Raw genomic sequence first — 23021 nt, forward strand, 5'->3', positions numbered from 1 at the left:
ATAATAATAATAATAATAATAATAATTAATTTATTAATTTATTTATTATTTATAATTCATTTTTTCATACTGCTGCAAAAGCTTGTGCAAAAGTACATACATACATACATACATACATACACACATCAGGGAACAGACGAAAAGGCACTAAGAGTGCACATATATGTATGTATGTATGTATACAAAAACGTTTTTTAATTTCAGCGTTTTTACCTTTAAAATAAAGTGCTTTTTAAATGCTTACATTTAGCAAAAATAAAGGTACACAATTTGCACATTTATTGATCCCTGTATGGGGTATTTGATGATACAGTCGATTAGTGGACACGACGCAAAAGCACAAAATATTTAATTTTATGCTCCACAAATACAAAATTACAACAACTGCAAATTTGCATGGATTAGTGACCTAAATATATATATATTTTTTTGTGTAGGGAATAAATCTGATTTTATGCACGTTAAGTTAAAAAATATGTATTTTCTATAATTTGCCTCTATAGTGTAAATACTATTGTCCCCACACTGGAAAGATCGCCTAGATAACTGATGGACAAACTGTGCGTTACACCTCTAAAGGCCTCATTATTCTTGTGCAGAAGGTAAAAGTTTTAAGCACTTGGCAGAAACTCTATGATCGAGTGGCCAAATAATTGTCTTTGGCCTCTTATCTTTCATTTTAGCCTCATTGAAGGGGAAGAAGAAAGGAGAAGCAAGGATTTTTTGGGGAGGGATCTTGATTTTGATCATAATCCCCCAGGTCTGGGTATGACGGATGGTTTTGTGGTGTTGACAACCGATTTGGCATTCTCAACCAGCTCGTGAGCTCCAAACACAACAGGCATGGTTAAACACTGGCATTAGAGGTTTAGTGCGTTTGTTACAATTGAATGAATGCAGTCAGAGTTCACTTTCCTCCTCTCTGCTTCTGGGTTCTCCGTGGGGACGCGATGAGGCAACAGCGGCTCGCGGCCCTGCACCTGCCTCGCGCAGCCACACACTTGCCGAGCCCCGGACGGTCTCGTGCCGGAGATTTGGCTTTGCTGCAGCGGCTTTGCATTTTTTAAAACTTGGTGTCATGCGTGCACGCGTGTGTGTGTCTGTTTCTTTTTCTCTCTTCTTAATAATGAAAAACGGGAGGAGGATGAGGAGGAGGAGGTAAGGTCATTTGCGAAGTCGCTTTATTTATTTTACTTCCAGCCTCTCAGTTTATCGACACGATCAAGCAGAGGGATTGAATTCATTAAACCAGGGTCGCCTTCTAATGCAAGCAAAAGATATACATATTCAAACCACTTCAGAAAGCATCTGCAGAGCATGGGACTAACTGGGGGGCAAGTTGATGCCCAAGTCTCACACAATGCTCCACTATACTATAGCCCTCTATCGCCATTTTATTCCGAACAGGTCTATAGGCGACATGATCATGCATTCCAAACAGGCCTGAATGTGTCAATTCTTTTCGCAAAAACTTGCGGATTTATCCGCAAGATGGTCACTACATGCATAGCAATGCGCAAGCACAGGTTTGATTGGAAAACATGCCAGAGGTTTAGAGTCCAGATTCTCAGGTACTGAAAGCTCGAGCCAGGACTGGACATCCATATTAGTGCGTATTGAATCTAATGTAAAAAAAAAAAAAAAAAATCCTAATAACATTCCACTGAATTAACCATAGGTGGCGTGCTATTTTTCATGCTCTTTTGGACGAAGCCTGAGATTGGCTGACGCGCACGGCTACGTGTCTGCAACTCTACTTTATTCCTCAAGTTTGCACACACATGCACACACAAAGATAGATAGATAGAGAGAGAGAGAGAGAGAGAGAGAGAGAGAGCAAACACAAGACAAGCAGCCTAAACACAACTACGCGCCGCTGGAGAGGGATCGTCAGTTTGCTTTATTAATTTCTCTGCGGCGGCGGTCTGTTCTGTCCCTGCCAGCCGGACCCAAATCTCTGCAGTCTGTCTATTACGCGTCCACACGCCGTGGACTTTGCCTTCAAGACGGGAAGACACAAGACGCGGGAGTAAAAGCGGGTAAGAATGAATAGACTGCATGCGTTTTTTCCTTTTAAAGCGTGTTATAGACGAGGAGCTTAAACACACACACACACACACGCAACGGGAGCAAACCAATTTATAAGATATTTGGCAGCGGTGGCCACTTGGGATTATAAGATGGATTTTTTTTCCCATTTATGCGGCGCTCTAAACGCACCGTGAATGTTGATGTAATGTTAAATGGCGCGTTAATAATAATAATAATAATAATAATAATAATAATAATAATAATAATAATTATTGCTCTATAATTTCTTACTCACATTTTCTTCCTTAAATTATAAGGCATTGTAACAACAAAGCAATTTAAATTTCCACTGCGTAATTATTATATGATTATTACATGATTTAATTTTAAAATATGTATCCACTCCAAAAATTAAAAAATAATAAAAAACTGATGGGCAATATTTTTTTTTAAATATATATCCTGTTTTATAGACTAAATTATAAGTCCGTTGCTTATTATACTATTAATCTGTGTCTGGGATATACAGTATACTATTATTATTATTATTATTATTATTATTATTATGGTGTTGAAAAAGAAACAAGGTATCTCCTTCTTCAGTATATTAGCCTATACTTCTGTGATAAAGATTGCAGATGTGTTTCATAAGTGCCAGTGTCATGCTTATTGCGGGGAAAAAACAGCTTGCATGATTGTAATGTAATGCAATAACGCGTGTAAGCAGATGATTTGCCTTCATGCGCGTGAAGCTCTACAGTATTATGACTGAGCCCGTTTAGACATTAGGAGTAAAGGCATTCAGACAGAAAGGCGAGCTGTCATCACGACGGAGATTTACAACCCCGTCGCTGATCAAAGTCGCACTGTTTTGGCAACTTTTGGATTACTCGCTGAGAGCGCACACACTCACACACACGCCTAAAATGGGAACAACTTTAAAGATTGTTTATGAAATGGAAGGAGATTTAGTATATATAAGGAAAAACCTGACTTCGCTGTGCTGACCGCTGATGCCCTCTCCCAATCTAATTACCCGTGTGTAAAGGACAATGCTGGTTCAGCTGCTCTGAGTCATTGCCCCATCTCAGTGCGTCTGCTTATCTTCACAGACCCTCCTGTACCCCTCACCCTCCCTCTCCCCCACCCCTCCCTTTTTCTTTAACCCCAAGGAGAATGATAAACGCGCCATGGTGGGGACGCACCCCATTTTGTGGCACCTGTTAATTAAAGGGACTGACTTTCCCCAATTACGCATTAAACCCAGGTGAACACAGGTTTCAAGGTAAAATTGGAACTTGATGACATCATTACACGTCTGAGTTTTATAGCATGTGTGTTGCCAGAGCTTATGGTGCACATTAGAGCCTCCAGTTGTGGAACAGTGCCCTTGAGATCACCTTATCCCTCCTCCCCCTTCTCCATGTAGATGCTGAGAGTTTTTCTTTAGGGATACTGCTTCATCTGTGTTTAAACACTGGTGATACCTTGTGGATTACTAGCAAGCATTTAGCACAAGTCTGCTTCAAAGGGGCCTGCTGTGAAGACGACCTGAATCAGGGTCACTCAGGAGGGTCATTAGCATCTGTCTTGCTGAAGACAGCAGTTAGTGCATCATTAGAGTTGTGTACATTTTATTAAGCATATATTAAGCCATAATAAATCATTAATAACCCTAACAAAAGTCACCATTATTGATAAACTTTTTGAAGAAAACAAACCATATGGGACACAATAAGAGCCTGAAAATATCCTAAAATTAAAAATGTATATACTGGAGTGCCTTAGATTTAATGTTACCATAATATATGCTTTTTATGCATAATGCACATAACTCCCCATATATTCTCCTAATACCATGTAAGATCTGTATTACAGCAAAGTGATCCCATGCACATTGTTAAGCAACACACTAGTTTTAGGCACTGAGAACTTGCACATCTGGCCAGGCACTGTAAAAACATAGTCATGTACGCATCAATAAAAAGTGGATTATTAAAATCTGTTGGAGCTAGATATTAAAGCACGTACAAACTATTAAACACATCTACACACGCACGAATGTTTAAAAAAAGCTAATCAACATAGATGTAGATATATAAGCAATACAGCATGCAATTTGAATGTGGATTGGAGAGTACTTAAGGCTATCTAAAAGCGTCATGGAATCACTAGTCGAAAAGCACAATATACAGTATAGCTGCAATAAATGAATTGTGAATAAAGTCATATAGTCATATCGTTATAAAGTCCTAAAAGTTCCTCGCGCGCAAAGATTTCTTTTCTTTAGTGACGTCACACAGGGTGGCGACTGGTCAGTTCCAGTTATTATCTGTCAATCATTATTTTTTTGTTCACAACCTGTGATCTTTTACACTTTCGAGGCAGTGTAAATGCCACCATTTGTAAAGGGGGGAAAATGAAAGTACATCAGGAATTCACGAGAAATGCCTCTCTCTGATTTAATAAAGCATGACACTTAGGTTAATCAAGGTTACAGACCTGTAGCTTTTCATCCTTTTTAAAACCAGAACTATATTAGCTTTATTCACCTGACACTATTTACATCCTAATTACATGCCCAAAAGAGAGAGAGAGGAAGAGAGAGAGAAAGCTAGAAACTGTACAAAAGAAGCTGACCAGCCAGAACGCAGGGTTTAGAAAGCGTTTACAGTGCTCTCTCTTTGATCCAGATAACTTAAATGAATAATTAATAAATGCAAAGTGTTAGTACAAGATGTCAGAGACCGCAGAGCTACTAAAGATGCGAAACTAAAGATCAAGAGCGACTTGTAAAAGAAAACAAAAAGAAATTGTACCAGCAGGCAAGCTCTAGTTCGTGGTTGTAATAATAATAGTAATAATAGTAATAATAACAATAATAATAATAATAATAATAATAATAATAATAATAACAAGTGTTATTATTAGTATTATTATTATTAGTAGTAGTAGTAGTAGTAGTAGTAGTAGTCGTACCAATAATAATTGCAGTGATTCTTGTATGCAACTGTGTCAAACACATACAGTCAATACAAATTAAAAACATACACTCGGCTTATTACACCTTGTTAAGACTGCAATGTTTGCGCGATACCAAACTAATCCACGTAATATTTCACAGTAAACGCCGTTTAATAACTTCTTATATGACCTGGCATAGGCTCCACAGTTTATCTAAGGTCTTATCAAGCTAATTGGCGACGCTGTGTCTTAATGCCTGTGGTGGTCCGGCCTGCGCGAATTAACGAATCCTCGCTAATGGCCACCAATTGGCTCTTGTTTCGGACAAGCCCATGCGACCTGTCGGCACCAGGCTGGCAGAGGGGAAAAGGGGGTCGGCTATTAAGATGCAAAACGACGTTTGATCGCTCGAGATCGCCTGCGAAAAAAACAATGTTTGCACAAGAGGAATGCAGCGACTACTAATTAAAAACAATTAGACCTCCGAAACAATGGCGCCCACTTTAGAGGCCATAAAGCGCTCCTCCCCAAATTAATGCCCGGGGTGTTAGGACTGCTGTTTGTTTGCGTTACAGCTCTGCGTGAAAATCAACATTGGCAGTTTAAGTACGTCATTGCATCTATGTCTCTTGCTTTTAATATATTATTTTTATTAATGGGCCTAATATCTAGCCTAATCTGTACTATTTAGGCTCTTTAGAATTGCACCATAGACTGTGTTGGGTTTGATGTTTACTTGGTGCTGGATAGCTGGTTCATAAGTAACTTATGATAATTTTATCATACATATGGGGTATTATCACACATTTGGTGACAAATTATTCTACTTAATAAAAATAATAAAAGACCAATGCAAAATAAACTAATGAGAAAAAAGCAGCATTTCACATAGAAAAGAGCATTTCGTTTTAGCTGTTGTGTAAAAAAAAGCATTATAAATACGACCCTTAAAGCCATACGGAAAGGTAGATCTGAATAAATCGCGCCGGTGATTGATGCTCCTCTCAGCGCACCATAGGCCACATTGAGCCTATCAAATCCTTCTCGCCCTGCCATTGGCTGGCGGAAGGTCGCTACCAGCCCATGACTCCGCCCACACTCGCGTGATATGGAATTTACTGGCGCCAGGTCCGACAGAGCGCGAGCGCGAGTCATTAAAAGAAACACAAGCAGTGCGCAGGACGGAGACACAACACCGAGAGCACAGAGCGCGTTTCACCACCCACTAACACACCAACACTTGCCCGCGTAAACAAATGTCAAGATGCAGCTCGGGGACGAACTTTATTTACGAACGGACTAACACGAGATAAAGGGGGGAACAGTGGAAAAAGGAGGAGTGCAATGCAGTGTGCAGTAAGTACTTCTTTGGGCATTTTTTAAAATTACTGCGATCGACTGAAAAGTGTGTAAATTGGAATATGATTTGGGCGATTTATTTTGACATCTTGAATGAATAAATAAATAAAAGCTTGGTTGCTTTTTTTTCTTAATGAATTGTAAAATTAGCTCCATGAATATGCACTCATGACCTACCTTTATGTTTTTTTGCAGGTGTATCTAAGTATCTGAGGACTCTAAGCATTAACTCATCATTCCAAAGACAACCACTGTGAACAAACTGAAAAGGACGCTTTTCAACCACTATTCGGGCTTTTTTTGTTTTTGTTTTGCAGTAGCCTAACCACATATACTTTGCATTTGGGGAACTTTCGATGAACTCGGCTCTTAGAAAGCTGCCCAACACTGCAGATAAAAATATTTGCATATAATAAAATCAGGAAAATTAGATTTTTATTTCTTGTCAAGTCTACACGGAGGCTTCAGGTATGGAAGTGGCAGCAGATCAGTCTCGGTGGATGGCGCATCATCACGCTGTGCTCAACGGCCAGCACCCGGATTCCCATCATCACGGCCTCACACACAACTACATGGAGCCTATGGCGCCACTTTTGCCCCCGGACGAAGTGGACGTGTTTCTAAATCACTTGGATTCGCAAGGCAATCCGTACTACCCTAACTCAAGGGCAAGAGTGTCCTACAGTCAAGCGCATGGTAAGTTGTCTCACAGCTGATTTAAGAAATAATTATCGTGTAAGGTCTTCATCTGTGGGCCTGGATGGTTGCATGGCTGATACATAAATAATATGTATTTAAATAATTGATATCTCTCTTCAAATAAATGTATTATATAGTAATATCAGTGTATTAGAGTTTTTCAGTATAAATATTTGCATGAGAATATAGTGACCTAATCTTTGTTTTTCATCAACTATTCAACAACGACAGGACTAGAGGGTATGTGTAAACAAACTTACCATGGTGACAGCTTGTCTGCATGCTGCTTCTCAGTTGCAATAAAAAAAGCAAAGATGTCTTAAGACGATTTGTTTTTATGCTGCTAACTTTGTATTGAACTAGAACTGGTGGTAGGTCACTGGTCAATATTACAAACGATGATGCTGAAGTACCATTCTGATGGAACGTGGCCTGAAGATTAACACAGAAAGGAAAAAAGTTTTAGAAAATGACACAGGGAGGAAAGGGAAGTTCGTGTCACTTCTTCTCTTGGCTGTGGGGCCAAAGAGAGAGAGAGAGAGAGAGAGAGAGAGGCATTTCCCGGATACAAAATAAAAAACGAAAGAAAAAAAATCACTGATAACAGTCTTTTGTTACTACTGTAACTTGTGTGAGGAGCAGAAGTCGGCTCATCTGCGCATTTATAAAAAAAAAAGGTATTTTTTTTTGTTGTTTATTATCCGGATGTGTAATAATTTCCAAGAGGAAAACTTCAAGGCGTTGGCTTTCTTTCTGGACTGTAAGCTCAAACTCTTCATCTTACACATTTGAATAGTTTTATACCTATTAGTTAAAAGAAAATGTCGAGTTTGTATTATTCGGAAACAGAATCAACTGGTAGAAGACGGGACATGAATACAGTACAAATCTAACAAACATAAAAAAGCGATAGCTATTGTTCCTAATCAACGAACTGAGTGTGATGATTATGAATTAATGTGTATGGAATCAATTGTGTTTACAGCTCGATTGACTGGGAGTCAGGTTTGCCGGCCGCATCTCCTGCACAGTCCCGGCCTCTCGTGGCTGGACGGGAGCAAGGCGGCTCTCTCAGCGGCGCACCACAACGCCTGGGCGGTCAGTCCGTTCAGCAAAGCTGGGCTTCACGCCACGAGTGCCAGTTACGCTTGTAGCGGTGGCTCGGCCACGGCGCCGGCTTCCGCCTCTTTAGCGCCGGCAAGCCACGCGAGCCCACACCCGCTCTACAACTTTCCTCCCACGCCTCCGAAAGACGTGTCACCAGACCCAGGACCGTCGTCTCCATCCTCCACCTCGGTCACGCGGATGGACGAAAAGGATTCGATCAAGTACCAAGTTGGTGACGGGATGAAGATGGAGGGATGCAGTCCACTCAGAGGAGGCCTGGCCATGAGCGGGCCGCAAACGCCGTCCACGCACCACCCGATACCCACGTACCCTGCCTACTCGCTCCCCGCGGCGCACGACTACGGAGCCGGACTCTTCCACCCAAACCTGCTCAGCGGTTCGCCCTCCAGCTTCGCGCCCAAATGCAAGAGCAAGGCACGCTCCAGCTCGGGTGAGTTGCATCGACTTTTAACCAAAACGTAACTGCAAATAAATTCTTTATATTATAGCCGTATAATAAAAGAAAAAAAACTTTTTGTCGTTGTTGTTAGTAGTCTTTTATTATAAGAAAAATTACCTATGAGTAATTTTGTACTCGAGATGGAATTGTGAAATTCGTTTTTTGCTTATGAGTTTGTTTCTTTAAACATGCTGCCAGTTTTAATCTCGTAATCTATAGCAAAGTCTAAATAACGCCGACAAACGTGTATATTTATTGCCCGAACTTTAGGACGCACTTGACACGTGTTTTTCTGATTTGGGTTTATGTATGTTTAATATTTGACAGGTTTAGATAATATCGGGAGACATGGTTAGCTTCCCCCCAAGGCCTTTCTTAAAAAAAAAAATAAAGAAAACCCTTACTCGTTGACAGTGATGGGTCCCATTCAGATGAGTCATTGCTAAAAGAGGCGTAAAAAACTCATTGAGTTAAAGGGACACTTAATGAGTAATTTAACAGAGATGGGAAAGAGAAAAAATATAAATTATTTGGAGTGCAAACTGCTAGGAAAAACGCACAAGACAAGATGAAATAAAAACAATCAAAAACAATAACAATAATAATAATAACAAAAACAAAACATCAAAAACAACAATAATAATATTACAGTAAAAATAAATATTATTATAATAATATTAGCTGAAGCATTACTCTAATTGGATTAGTGTTAATGCATTACTGTTTTTTATTTTTTATAAATGTTCTTTATAAAATAAACTGAACATGAAATTCTTTTATTTTTATATAATCGAATAAAGTCCTAGATCAATCGAAGCACAAGCGCGCGCCTTCCCCCCGACTTTCAGGCTGTCGTTTTGTTTTTGCTTCACCGGGCTCCATTGCGTTTTTAAAACATGCAGGAGTCACGACGCGCTGGCTCCTGCCACATCCTGTGTACCTTTGACTGAACAAATCACGACCTGCTCCCCTCCCTCGCGACCCCAAAGCCAACAACCCGGGACGAAGCTCACGAGTCCCGCGTCTAGTGCAGAAAAAAACCGTTATATTTACTACCAAAAGGTTTATATTATGTTATACTGTTATATGGCAGGGCTAGCAAGTAGGCGAAAAGCAAATATATTAAAATGTAAATAATGAGTAATTAGGTTAATTATTATTATTAGGTTATATATTATTATTGTAATTATTGCAATATGCAATATATTATATATATATATATATATATATATATATATATATATATATATATATATATAGAGAGAGAGAGAGAGAGAGAGAAACAAATAACAGCATACAGGATTTAATGCTTAAACATAGTATAGTGTGATTTTATACATGCAGTAGATATGGCACAGTTTGTAAAGATCCAATACCGTTTCTCTTCTCTGCTTACGTCCTGTAGTAAAAGCTAAGACATGTGTTCTGGCACAACATGCTCGTAAGGTGATCTGAACAATGCGAGTTGGACTAAAGCCTGTTGTCATTACCAAGTTGCATATGTAATTTCCATTAAACATGGACCATCCTTTGAAATTATTCCCTCCTGGCAATTTTATCTTAAAGCATGTTGATGCAATATTAGCTATAAAAAGAACGAAGCAGCAACCAAAAAATATTCATTAAACAAATCTGGCATTTACATATCTTCGTTATGACAGTAAGATTTGCATTCATGCATGTAAAATCTGAGTTCAGTCCTACGCCTTTATAAAACAAAACCATTGTAAAATATAAGTCATCTCAGGGGTAAGTATAAAGAATCCCTGTGTTCAGTCATCTTTGAACGACCTCTATTCTGAGATGGCCTGCAGCATAGGGCCCAACCCGCTACTATCCCTGTGGCCATTTTGTTTTAACAATGCCATTACCATAGGTTAACTCAAACACACTGATACCACTTCATCTGCTCAACAGGAATGGTGACACAGAGAAATGTAGGAACATGACCGAATTACTAAACATACACTTCAAAAGGAACGTCACTATTCTCCGGGGCGGACTCCTTTCTCCGGTCTGGGTGGGACAGGTTTGTCCCTCACATTAGAAAGAGAATAATAGAGGCATGATTCCTGGGAGAGACAGCCATGGGATGTGAGGTGGAACAAATTACAGCACCAAGTCGTAGTCGACAGGTTATTTATTTTTTTATTTGCATGTAAATATACATGATACTGGTTCTTTACAGTAAAGCTGACAAAGCCAAATTAGGGCATGGGAACTCCCAAATTGTTGGACGTGTATAATTAAGGAGTTATGTCAAGGGTTAAGATTTGAGTCAAGCCATGGCCTTGCACATACATGCTAATGTTAAGTATATGGCGAACTGAGAGACACAGAGATGTTCTGCAATAAATTATGTAATACTGTTTCTCAATGGGCTCCTTGGGTTTTCGACACTCGCTGCTTCTCTGCCATGCTTTAGTGTATTATTTTACATGTAGGTGTCTATGTCCATTCTGATTCTTCCTGATTCACCAGGGCTGAGCGACAGACCTGGGGTCAGCCAAGCACGGATGTGTATTGTTCTCGTCATTCTTTGAAAGAGATTTTATATCATGAGGAACAGCTTAATACGCTATCGATGGGAACGGTCAGATTACATATCGGCTAATTAACTTGGACAGCGCACCTGACCAGATTGCTCCTCTATGAGCCGTAAACTTCTGTGTGTTTTCATTTGGACCCCTTACACGTTTTTTTTCATCCTCGGATCATGTTCGTTGATTAGCATAGATGTTGGATGTGACGTGAACTTCTTAATTATATAAAATTCCCTTTGGTTTCCCTCCATCTGAATTCTGCACAGAGGGCCGTGAGTGTGTGAACTGCGGCGCGACCTCCACCCCTCTCTGGAGGAGAGATGGAACAGGCCACTACCTCTGCAATGCCTGCGGCCTCTACCACAAGATGAACGGTCAGAACCGGCCCCTGATCAAGCCCAAACGCAGACTGGTGAGTAGTACATTTTCAACATAGTCTCACACAAACACAGTTACACATGAGGGTTAAATAGAAGCCTGAAGCAGAGAGAATACACACAATTCCAGGAAAGTTATATTTTCCCTATGATCTTCCTGCAATTGTTGGTCTCCCTCACCCCCCGGTGATCCCCTACACTGCCTGTTACAATACTGCTACTATTGCCATTGTTGCTGCTATCATTATTGCTGCTAGTTCTGATACTGTTACTGATACCAATGCCCACGATGCCTAACCCAGCTTAATTAACACCGCATCACAGGAACAGGAAGACTGCGTCTACTGACCTTTCCATGCTTTTGAAATCTGACTGATCTTCTCCAGATCTGTGGTTCTTCTGACTGCTAATAACACTATGTTCTTCGAATATATTGTTCTTATAGGATAAATTTATGTTAGATTACACAATCTGGGAATTTGAATTTGTAGAAATTCTAATATATATTCAAATACATATATATTAGATTACAATTTGATACTTTATAGCTGCTGAAACGTAAAATACATTTTTGTTAAAATAGGATTTTTAAATGTCACACATTTAGTCATCAATCCATAATTCCCCCCCTTTTTCTAGCTCTTATTATGAATGTTTTTTTTTTATTTAGCTAGTTTTTTGCATTTTGAAATAATGATAAATCTAAGTTTTATGTACATTTGAAAGGTATTAGGTAGGAAAAACATTCATAGTTTGTGATTTTGTGATTAGGAATAAAAAAAGCAGAGGAAAAAACAACAAGCTTTTATATCAGTTGTATCCATCATCTTCACAAAATAAAATAAAAAAAGAAAGAGAGATAAAATTAAATGTAAGAGTGACCCAAGGGAAAGGATTTAGAGTTTTAAAGCGATTCACAGAGCGGATTTAACATGTTTGCGACATTTGGAGTTGCTTAAACTGTTTACATACCCCTCCCCACCAAAGAGAGAGAGAGAGAGAGAGAGTGCGAGAGAAAAAGAGAAGTATTTAAAAATCCATTCATGACCCCTTCTTCACTCTTTTGCTCGCATTCCCTACTCAGGCGACCCTGCACGCCATGTTAATTGAGTGGGACAGTCTTATTCCATTAGGCGGGTGTTATAATTGAATTTGCACTTGCCCGAGTGAGCGTCAGAACCGAAGATGCACGTCTCTGAGGGAATTTTCTCTGACTTTCTGTAATATCAAGGAATGCAAAGTGTATTAGGCAAGATTTGTAATGGGAGGGAATGATATAATTGTTTACAGTATAATACATTTTATTATAATTATTATAATTATTATAATTATTATTATTGTCATCAATAGTGCAACACTTTAAAAACGCTTAAGTTACATATGTAGGCTTTAAATACCTTTTACAAAAAACGCTTAAAAACAAAACAAAATGCTTTCCTAAAATGAGAGTTCATTATTATTATTATTATTATTATTATTATTGTAGGCAGCGGCAGACATTTTGTCCTAGGACTTTTTAGTTTGTCCTGTGCTCTCCAAATAAAAGATGAAAAGCCCATGAGCTTTTTTTTTTTTCATGGAGTCAGGGTATACACAGACACACACACAGCAGTACGCGCTCTGCATTTTTTGGGCCGCGGTGTTTTTCGGAGCCCTTCCCCGTTCAAAGGCCGTCCAGTTGTTTCCTATCCGGATATGTGGCCAGGTCCGATAAGGAAACCACGGCTCCCGGGTGTTTCCGTCTTCCATCAGCCCCAGTGAATTTTTTGTGTATGGACCCGCCAGGCTCGGCGCTGGAAAGCGATTAAGCAGAGAAGCGCGAGAACGCGCGCGGTGCGTCTCGGCGAGCGGAAAATCCCCGGATTCAAGCGTTCAATTGCGCGTTCTTGTTGGTCCTGAACGGTTGGCACTAAGAGTCGTATTTATGTTGTTGTCTATACATTTTTATACATAAACGTAAACGAATACAACGGTATTTACAAGAGTCAAATTTGCGCATCGGGTTAACCGGAACAGTGGAAATGGAGGAGAAAGTGCGCAGCCAGCGTGGACCCGGCTGGAGGGGATTGTATTGTGCGCCTATAAATGTTTCTTATTATGTGTGAAGAATTGATCTGTAATGGACACAATGCGAACAGAGACGCGACACTCCCACAGCGCTACACTCAGCATCAAGAGAAGTAATGCGTCGAAATGGGATAAACTAATGACGGATCTGGTAGCTTAAATGTACCGAAATGCGACATTTTATAAAATGGACGTGAATGTGGTGCAAATTGCAAAATTGGAGTTAGTTAAGCTGATATAAATGCAGCACACAATAACCTATATTTAATTAACCTGACTCTCTTCTAAACCATTTTCATAGCCTATGTATAGCTTTGATGCTGTTTTTGAAATTCTGCTTGCTCTGAACTAGACATAATATTCCTCACCCCAACTTTTCTTTGCTTTTTTTTAAAGAAAGATCTTTATCACGTGTCAGGGTTTCCACCAGAGCATGGCCTAGTAATATTTATTTCAGAAAGATAGTGTATATTTCATATATCTGCCTTCACTGAAAGGAACATGACTATGAAGTAATAAAAAACCTAAAATATCTTTTACAACCACATTGTAACAACCACAACCACATGTTGTTAAAACAAAACATTATATTGTAAGTATATTAATTAGGCTACTGCATGTTGTAATTATGATATGCCTCACAGTATAATAATTTACTGAAAAAGATTGGGGTGCATTAATCTTTTTCTTTTTTTTTTTTTTTTTTTTTGAAAAAGCATCATGTCATAAGATAAAACAGATAAAAGGGCTCATGTGTGCATTGTTGTTTTTGCAATAGCATTACTACACAAGCAAATATCAGCATACTAATTAAGAACTGATATATTACACAGCTCTAACCCTTTTATCATTGCTGTGGTTCTCACAGTCAGCAGCACGACGAGCTGGAACCTGCTGCGCAAACTGCCAGACCACTACGACCACGCTGTGGCGACGCAACGGCAACGGTGACCCGGTGTGCAACGCCTGCGGCCTCTACTACAAACTCCACAACGTAAGTAGTCGACACAATGTCAACAAACACAACACTACCACACAAAACAATATTTTATAGGTCCTGTATTTTAAACCACATAATTAAATATGTCAAAACAGAATCCCCTCAGACTCTAGTCGTCATTATTTTGACATACTCTTTATTCAAAATGCGCAGCAGATGCAAATCACCACTCTTCCAAATTATATTTAGGTCTACAACCAACTCAAGGCTATATATTTTGGTTTAATATTTAAAGCGAGGAGTAGGTAGAGCGAACCTTTCTAAGAGAGTTAATTCAAGTCTGTTTTTGTTTTATTTTTTCATGACATGTGGAAGTTGTTCTGGTTTTAACAGGAGTATTGTAATGGAAGTGGTTGCTGGCTATTTCGTGCATTTCATTACTTGCTTTCCCCTGGTCCTGAAAGTAAAACCTTATGTTTTGCCCCTTCTTGCCATCGATAAACAGGAAAGCAAAGAGAAGGACCAGTTGACATAAAGTTAGCTAGTTAAAACTCCACTGCACAATAATATAGGCATACTTGTTAAAAAAAGGACCTAGAGCCATATTTTTCCTCTGGCACTTTTAAATGTGATACCGTATTCGGTAATGGATTTCCACTTGATATTGTGGTAGATACATTTTATCATCAACTACGACCCCAAAGGTTATGCCAGACATGTCAAGTGAATAGAAAACATTTCCTGTCCAAAACCCAAAAGTTAATTAAAAAAAGTCTTCCAAAATAAAAAGATTTCCAGTTACCGAGACTATAACAAGCCACCTCATCATAAAGTTGAATAAGTAACAAGCACGGTTCATGAGCCTCCATGTCTAAAACATGGCCCTGGAAAGGCCAAGCTGATGCGGTCAGAGGGGCGGACAGTTTCTATCGATTTAGGAGACGGGAAGGAGACTATGGGGACGCAAAGACGGCTTTTTCCTGTCAGGCAGAAGCCGCTAACCGTTTCTTGCTTTTGATTAATCCCACTTTGTTTCAATGGGAGGCGTTATTCCCAGGAGGGAGCAGAGCATGGGACAACTATTCACTCACACACACGGCGTCTGTTAAACTAATTCAGTGCCGTCTGAAAGTTCGCCCCCTTTTTTATGTTAAGCTTGGCTTCTATTAGGTGCTTTAATCCGATGAATAAATAATTTTTAGCCTAATCAGACTAGCGCAACAAAACTGCTGGGCCTCTTTCGGGATGGCCGTCTTGCTGACTGTATTTATAATTGCTCTTGACATTCAGGTCGAAGAAACAAAATCATGACACACAACCCAGCAGTGGTTATTGTTATAATTAAGAACAGCACTGGCCTCAGAGGCATTATTATTTTTATCTTTTTTTCATTTTATAATTGAGAAATCCATCGGTTCAGTAGAAGTGCTAAACAAACTCCCTTGTTCAGGAACCTTGCATTAAATGCATCTTATTTTTCAAACAAGGGCTCTCTTTTTTTGCACGTTAATAAAACTCATACCTTGTTAGTTATTTTTAGAGCTAAAAAATGAGCTGAATGTCCCCGCAGGCACAGATTGAAACGGATACCTTCACCAATCTAAAATCTATCTCCGTCTGTTTTTTTCCTCTGTAGGTAAACAGACCACTGACGATGAAGAAAGAAGGCATCCAGACACGCAACCGCAAGATGTCCAGCAAGTCCAAGCGAAACAAGCGGGCATCTGACGGCTTTGACGAGCTCTCAAAGTGCATGCACGACAAAACGTTGCCCTTCGCCAGTGCTGCTGGTGCCATGGCTGCCCACATGCCCCACATGGGTCACCTGCCTCCCTTCAGCCACTCGGGCCACATGCTGCCCACACCGACTCCCATCCACCCAACCTTTAGCCACCCACACCACTCGGGGCGCTCACCTGTCTGGGCTGAGCCTCACTGAGGATCCCAGGAATCAACAAACCTTCCTATTCTATCGTTAATGGTGAGGGGTTTTTTTGTACACGAACAAACAGAAATGGAAAGAGGACACTTTTCTTGTTTATAATTCCTTCCCTTCCCCCGAATCATGGACACGGCGTGAAAGGAGCGAGGACAATTGTCGCTTCTAGCACTCCTTTATTTTGTACTGAGTCACTTTGGTACTGCCTGGAAAGACAGGATGTGTGTTAGAGGAGAGTCACTATGTGCGTGCACTGGTCTTATGTGTATGTGTGTGGTTTTTGGACTCTGAATGAGAGAAAAATACAAGAAAAGAAAGATTCCCTTATTAAATGCCTAACATGCTGGGATACACACACTCCACGGACACGCCTGCCTCTGAACACACTCTATGGACATGACTAGCAAGCAAACAGATGTTTATAAAGCTTGATTGTTATTATCGTTATTGTTATGATTGTTATTATGATAATTTATTTTCACACTTTATTTCTTTTTTTGGCTCTCCTCAAAACCATATGTTTATTGTTATAAATATTATTTGATTGTTATTATCAAAATAAAGGAAAAAAAGGAACAAAAAAAGGAACACTGACTTATCTTAGCCAAGGTGATATTGCTGAACTGTACGTTTCTATCATTTTCCATTACACAAATAAAGAAATAAAGTTTTAATACTTATCATCCATTAAATTTCTCTTTTCTGTGAAAATTTTCTGCCAAATTATGTGCAATATAACTCACACAGATCTCACATAAAAAATTTAATGTGGGTTAATTTTATATACATTACGTAGTAAGGAAGGGTGTAAATCCTAACTTTGCCCCTAAAGCTAACCTTATCATTTGTAATTCAGACAAATTTTAAATAAAACCCTTAAATCTGATCACAATGTGTACAATTAAAAATAAATCTGTGTAGTGTTTACATAAACTCATTCAAGGCGTAAAATTTTTAACCTAAACCTAACGTTAACCTTTGTAACTCTTTTTGCAAATTAAGCAAATTATTTTTTTCTTTTACAACTGTGTGAAATTAAAACCTTTTGGATCACATCAATTTTCAAATGTATTTAAACTTAAATTAACTCAGTACGATCGGGACTAGAAACATCATCATCCAAATAAAGCCATAATTCTGTTAACTCCATCCCTATCATTATCCATAACAACTATTCATATAAATTGAGTTGGATTAATTGTTAAGAGTTTTTAAACCTGACATGTTTTGATTATATCTTTGATTAAATATCAAACAAATTACAAACAAGTTATAATCTGAGCATATAAAAGGGTACAAAGGCAACTTCACCCCTAACATTATTTTAAAAGTTTTTTAGTGTAAATTGTTACAAATTTAAAATTAAACTTTGGTCATATATTTAATTAGTTTTAGAGTCCATACAGATGATTGTATTTTCATACAAATATAAAACTCCACCCCTAATCTTACCATTACAAATTTATAAACGTGCAACAATTTGAGATGAAATCTTTAAATTTAATGAAAAAAAATGTAAACAAATTTGACATAAATTAGTGAATAATAATAAATGAGTGGTTTGGTTTGGCTCAGTAGTCATTTCCAGTGCTAAATCCATTTCTGATCCTGACTTTAATAATTATTTATATCAAATGAAATATTTATGCAAATTTATTTAAACAAAAGGGCTTTTAATTATTTTCTTTTGAACATAGTTTAAAAAAAGTTATAACTCTCGGCTTAACCCCAACCTTTAGTTTGGTAGTTTGTCACATTAATTGAGCCCTGCGAATTTGTAAACTTGAGTCAATGGATTGGTAAACTTTAGATCTTATAAAAAAAACTTAGTATGAGTTGAATGTTTTAAATCATTACCAATTTGCCTATTTCAGACCATCATTACTCATGGCACTCCTTTTCACTCAAGCATTCAAGCGTTCATGCAAATGAAGAGCTTAATCGCAGAAATGTGAACACACCCTCTGACACAACCCCCCGTCCCCCGTCCCCCCGCCCCCACACATGCACACCCCACTCAACAAGGGGATTCCACCTTAGTTGGTGTGGGAGTGTGTACCATACCTTCTTGGGTCTTTGGGAAGTTAATTCAGCTTTGGGGTTTTTCGGTCTGACTCAGACCAATGTACTAAACATAGTGGAGGCTAAGATGTTTTACGTGCACACACACACACACACACACACACACACTGGCCAACATAGAGTACACAAACTACTATAAATACATACTGAGAAATAAATACCTAATGATGCATCCTCCTTCTCAGTTGTCCAGGCATTTTTTTCTCTTGCATATTCCTCTGGAACCACTGAGAGGAGTGAGAGGAAGGACAAGTCTGGAGAGAGAGAGAGAGAGAGAGAAGCCGGGAAAGAGTGAGACAGAGGAAGGAAAGGCAATCAGGCCAGCCATGAGCAAACACGTGGGGGGCAGTTTAGGCTGGCGCTCTTCTCTCTCCCAGATGTGCTCGCAGCTGAGGCTGCAGGAAACAGCCCTTAACTGGCTCTCATTTGGACAGCATTTAACCCAGAGGACCAAGCAAACCACTGCCCTGGCCAGCGACTAATCAGAGAGGCCAAGAGGAGAGAAGGGAGGCCAGGCCAGTTCTGCCATCTCTCTCATTCACACATATGCACACACATACACACACCACAAGTAAGGCCCTTTGTATTCAAATTCGCTTTAGTACCTTCATTCTCACTCAGAAACTACTCATTAATTTTCTGTAAAACTAGCTCTGACAGTAGTGCACAAGTGTCTATTAATGCTCTTGCCTTAATAATGTAGACTCTTGTTTCCATAGTAACAACTTGCAAAGTGACTTATTTAGGCTTATATAGTGGATGTTCTGATTTTTGTACCTCTGATTTATGTACAGTCAAATCATACAGCTGTAATTTTATATTTTCTGCCATATGAGAGTATCCAGAACTGGAGTTCCTCATTAACAATTGAGGAATTGAGGAACAATTGGGTTGTTTTGTCTTATTAATTTTAATATGAGATGAGGGAATGACTATTTGTAGCTGTTACAATAGGGGCATTTTATAACAGAAACCCATTTTGCAGATGATCAACAACTTCAGTTCAAATGCAAACAGATAACAGACTATGATGTTAATTTAATAAGTTGTAATGAAAGAGGAACCTCGGGGTGTGCCGTTATTGGAAAACAATCAACTTCCAATAAGTAACTGTAACTGGCTTTATATGAGGAGACATCATACCACCTGTTTATTGATTATTTCCTTGTCTTTGTTAAAACAAACAAACAAAAATCTCCCTAATCAACTCAAAAACATGAACGTTTAATAATATATGTGCACCAGTTGATCAGCCATGACATGTTTAGTGTGTGTGACGATATTGTTCAGGTTACATTATGACCTAGGACTGTGAGGATTATTAAATGCTATCTAAAATTATTGATTTGTCTTTTGTTTCATAATATAAATGAAAGAATAGAATAATAATATAGCACATACAGTACAGCCATTTATTTATTAATACTGAACTAAGTAGAACATTTCAGTTGAGATTAAATATTAATCATGACACTGTGATATCTGAAACTTTGCAAATGAAATTATTCTACTATATTTTACTGCTTTTCTAAAAAGAAAAATGTAAAGAAATTGATCTTTGATGGAGAACCATCTGCACGTATCTTACAGACAGTCCCTATGACCTCATTAGGACTGTTTATTAGCCACCTAAAATCATTTAAGCTCATCTTCTGTTATATTTTCCAGCACCTGCTGCCTTTGTCAGAAAAAAACAAATACATCATTTGACAGCCATGTTTAAAGATCGAGATTATTAATAACATCTGTGACAGCTTCAGGAAACAATGCATTGCTTCAGTGGAGCTTGACGACACTAAAAACCTAAATGTCATATGCCTACACGCAAAAGAATCCAACCGACAGATTACAAGCTCTTTCGTCCACACCCGCATCTCATAGAATATCACTGAACTGGATGAAAATCTGAAATCCTGGTGGTGAGCTTGGATGAAAATCTTTCATTACTGTAACAGCCTCTATTTCCCTGCTTAATGTTTGCTTGTTAGAGTTTTTCTGTGTGCGTGTGTGTATGTGTGTGTGTATGTGTGGTTCCATTTGGCCTGGCTCCCGGAGCATGAAATGTCCACCGGACTCAAGTGAGGCCCCTCCGAAGGGAAAGAGCTGTCTTCCCCAAAATAATAAAATGATCTTCTCCGCGTCAGAAAGACGGCAGAGGGAGAAAGAGCTTCTTTATTCGTCGCTGAAGACGAGCCACCGTGACGCTCTCGTGTGGTGCCCTCGATGCATGTTTGTGTATTTGTCTATGTCCTTATGAGCTTTCTGGATTCCTTTAATTATCCTGATCTTGTGAAGAAGCGGAAAAGAAAAAAAAAACAAAACAAAGCAGCAAACAAAGTTGCATTCCTGACCCGTAACAATACGTTACCTCCCTAATGATGAGGCTAAATCATGACTAATAAGATGTAGCACTGCTCTTTTAACGACAGGGAAAACTTATGATCACTGTTTTTAAGAGCAGCATGGTGGCCTCTTGTCTTCTTCCCAGTGAGAGCTTTATGAGAGCCATTATTGAGACAAGCTTCCTCCTCTTCTTCATCTTCATCTTCTTGTCCCTTACCCCCCGTGCCTGTACCTCTCTTCTTTTCATCCTCTCCCTTTTCCTGCATGTCCCTTCATCTTCCCTGCGTTCAGTCTCCCTCCTCGGTCCCATCTATTTGTTTATCTATTAAATTGAATTAACAGAATCAAAAGGTACGCCGGCCGTCCCCACACAGAGCCAAGTTATGGAGTTCGAGATGAAAGATAAAAGCCACGGAGAGTGCGGTTCAGCCGCAGGTCTCTCCCAACGCCCGGGGTCACACGCCTGACCTTGGAGGACTGCTTTAACGGAACATGCCCTCCCTTTTTTTTTTTTCTCTATCTCTTCCCTCTGTCTCTCCTTTACTCGTTCCATCTCCCCCACAGAGGAAAATAAGGAGGCATATCCTTACTCCAGCATGGTCTATGTCACTTCCTCTCCTGGGTTTCTCAAAGTGCAAACGCGTCAGCTTTTATGTCAACACCTCACACACATTTCGAGATCGTCTGGAAAGAAACATGGTGCTTAAAAAAAAGACTTAGTAAATATGTTCTTTGCTTGTGTTGACGAATGTTCGTTTATTGTGTTAGACAAAAGACAAAGTTTAACGAAATGCTCATTTTGAAACAGCATTGAGTCAAAGGAGAAAGATTTCAAGTAGAGAAAAAAAATCAGAGGGAGACAATAAATGCTGGACCTATTATAGACATCACTTGGCTCTTTTTCGGCTCTTTGAGAGGCTTAGCAGCTTGGCTCAGATGAGACAGACGGATACACATGCACACACAAAAACACACACACACACACACACACACACCGCTGTGCAGAATTAACTGGGTATTATTAGCTGAACTTCCTCTTTTCAGGGGCCACCGAAATTCATAGAAGCACAGTCCCTTGGTAGTGAACTGCCAGCCAAGGGGAGGAGTAAGAGCGACACTGCTCAATAGCTCGAGAACACTGTGTAGGAGGTCACACATTCTACAGGTACAGAATGCCTCCCCCCCCTCTTTCTCTTTCGCTCTCTCTCTCTTTCTGCCTGCAAACACACACACACACACACACACACACACACAAACACACACACACACACACACACACACACACACACTTACAATCCCAGCTGCATCTGCAACACACAATTCTTTTCCTAAGTGCTTCTCTAAAGTAGAAAAGGAAACCAATTATTCCATCTTGAACTTTTCTTGCCCTGTCTGAGTGACTGTGGTAGAACCATGAGAAAACCCAGCACCACTTCTCCAAACTTCCCTCCTCGCTGTTATTCCTTCCAGCTTCCTGACCTTCTTTAACGCTATTGTTTTAAAAGCCAGAGAAGTCAATCGCAGCCAATGTAAAGCCTAGATGGAGACTAGTGTGAGTTGCGTGAGCTCAGGAGGCGCTGGAAATACACCGGGATATTGTTCTTTCCCGGGTGATTCATTTAAGCAAGCTTGAAATGACCTTCAATTGACCAGGGTTGAGAGTGTTATGCCGCGTAGGGAAAACATATCAGGCCACAACAGAACTGTTGAATTTGTGAAACGGTTTGGTCAGAAGGTGTTGGTCGTGCTTCTATAACAGTAGATTTGCAAGACGAATCACAGGTTTATATATGGAAATTATAACAATAGAACCAGTGCTTTAATTTTATATATATATATATATATATATATATAAAGCACTAGTTATATTGGTATACTTTCTATAAAAGGGCTCAAGAGTTAAACTAATCCGCTAAACCTTGCTATTAACTACCTGTTAACAGATTAGTTGAAACAGCTGTGTTTGAGTTATAAAATTAAACTCTCTTGGACTTTCCTGCTTGAACACAGGATTTGAAAAGCCCTAGTTCTATAGTTGTTTATGTACATTAGTCTGCTTCCATCAAGGGGTCAGACAAGCAGACTGATCCGTACGCACAACTTAGCACAG

General features: G+C 39.3%; 1 protein-coding gene across 4 annotated transcripts; it reads left to right on the top strand.

Annotated features, from left to right (window-relative positions):
* Positions 1–1796: 1796 nt before the first annotated feature.
* Positions 1797–17178, top strand: gata2a (GATA binding protein 2a). 4 transcript variants are annotated; one of them, XM_053483926.1, is made up of 6 exons: positions 1797–2039; positions 6550–7050; positions 8039–8610; positions 11417–11575; positions 14476–14601; positions 16184–17178. In XM_053483926.1, exons 2-6 carry the CDS (start codon positions 6825–6827, stop codon positions 16484–16486), a joined length of 1386 nt encoding a protein of 461 aa, XP_053339901.1. In that variant the 5' UTR covers positions 1797–2039; positions 6550–6824; the 3' UTR covers positions 16487–17178. The 4 variants fall into 4 exon arrangements, with proteins under 4 accessions (XP_053339901.1, XP_053339900.1, XP_053339902.1 ...); XM_053483925.1 differs by lacking the exon at positions 1797–2039 and adding an exon at positions 5904–6351; XM_053483927.1 differs by lacking the exon at positions 1797–2039 and adding an exon at positions 5912–6351 and having other exon boundaries at positions 8039–8611; positions 11430–11575.
* Positions 17179–23021: the final 5843 nt, after the last annotated feature.

This window comes from Clarias gariepinus, chromosome 23, assembly GCF_024256425.1.
Source record: "Clarias gariepinus isolate MV-2021 ecotype Netherlands chromosome 23, CGAR_prim_01v2, whole genome shotgun sequence".
NCBI lineage: Eukaryota > Metazoa > Chordata > Actinopteri > Siluriformes > Clariidae > Clarias > Clarias gariepinus.

What these genes read in the sequence shown, in the direction of transcription:
- gata2a (XM_053483926.1), top strand. Translation starts at nt 6,825, where the DNA reads ATGGAAGTGGCAGCAGATCAGTCTCGGTGGATGGCGCATCATCACGCT. An exon ending in TCAAGCCCAAACGCAGACTG is followed by an intron (nt 11,576 to 14,475) that starts GTGAGTAGTACA and finishes TGGTTCTCACAG; the next exon opens with TCAGCAGCACGACGAGCTGG. An exon ending in TCTACTACAAACTCCACAAC is followed by an intron (nt 14,602 to 16,183) that starts GTAAGTAGTCGA and finishes TTTCCTCTGTAG; the next exon opens with GTAAACAGACCACTGACGAT.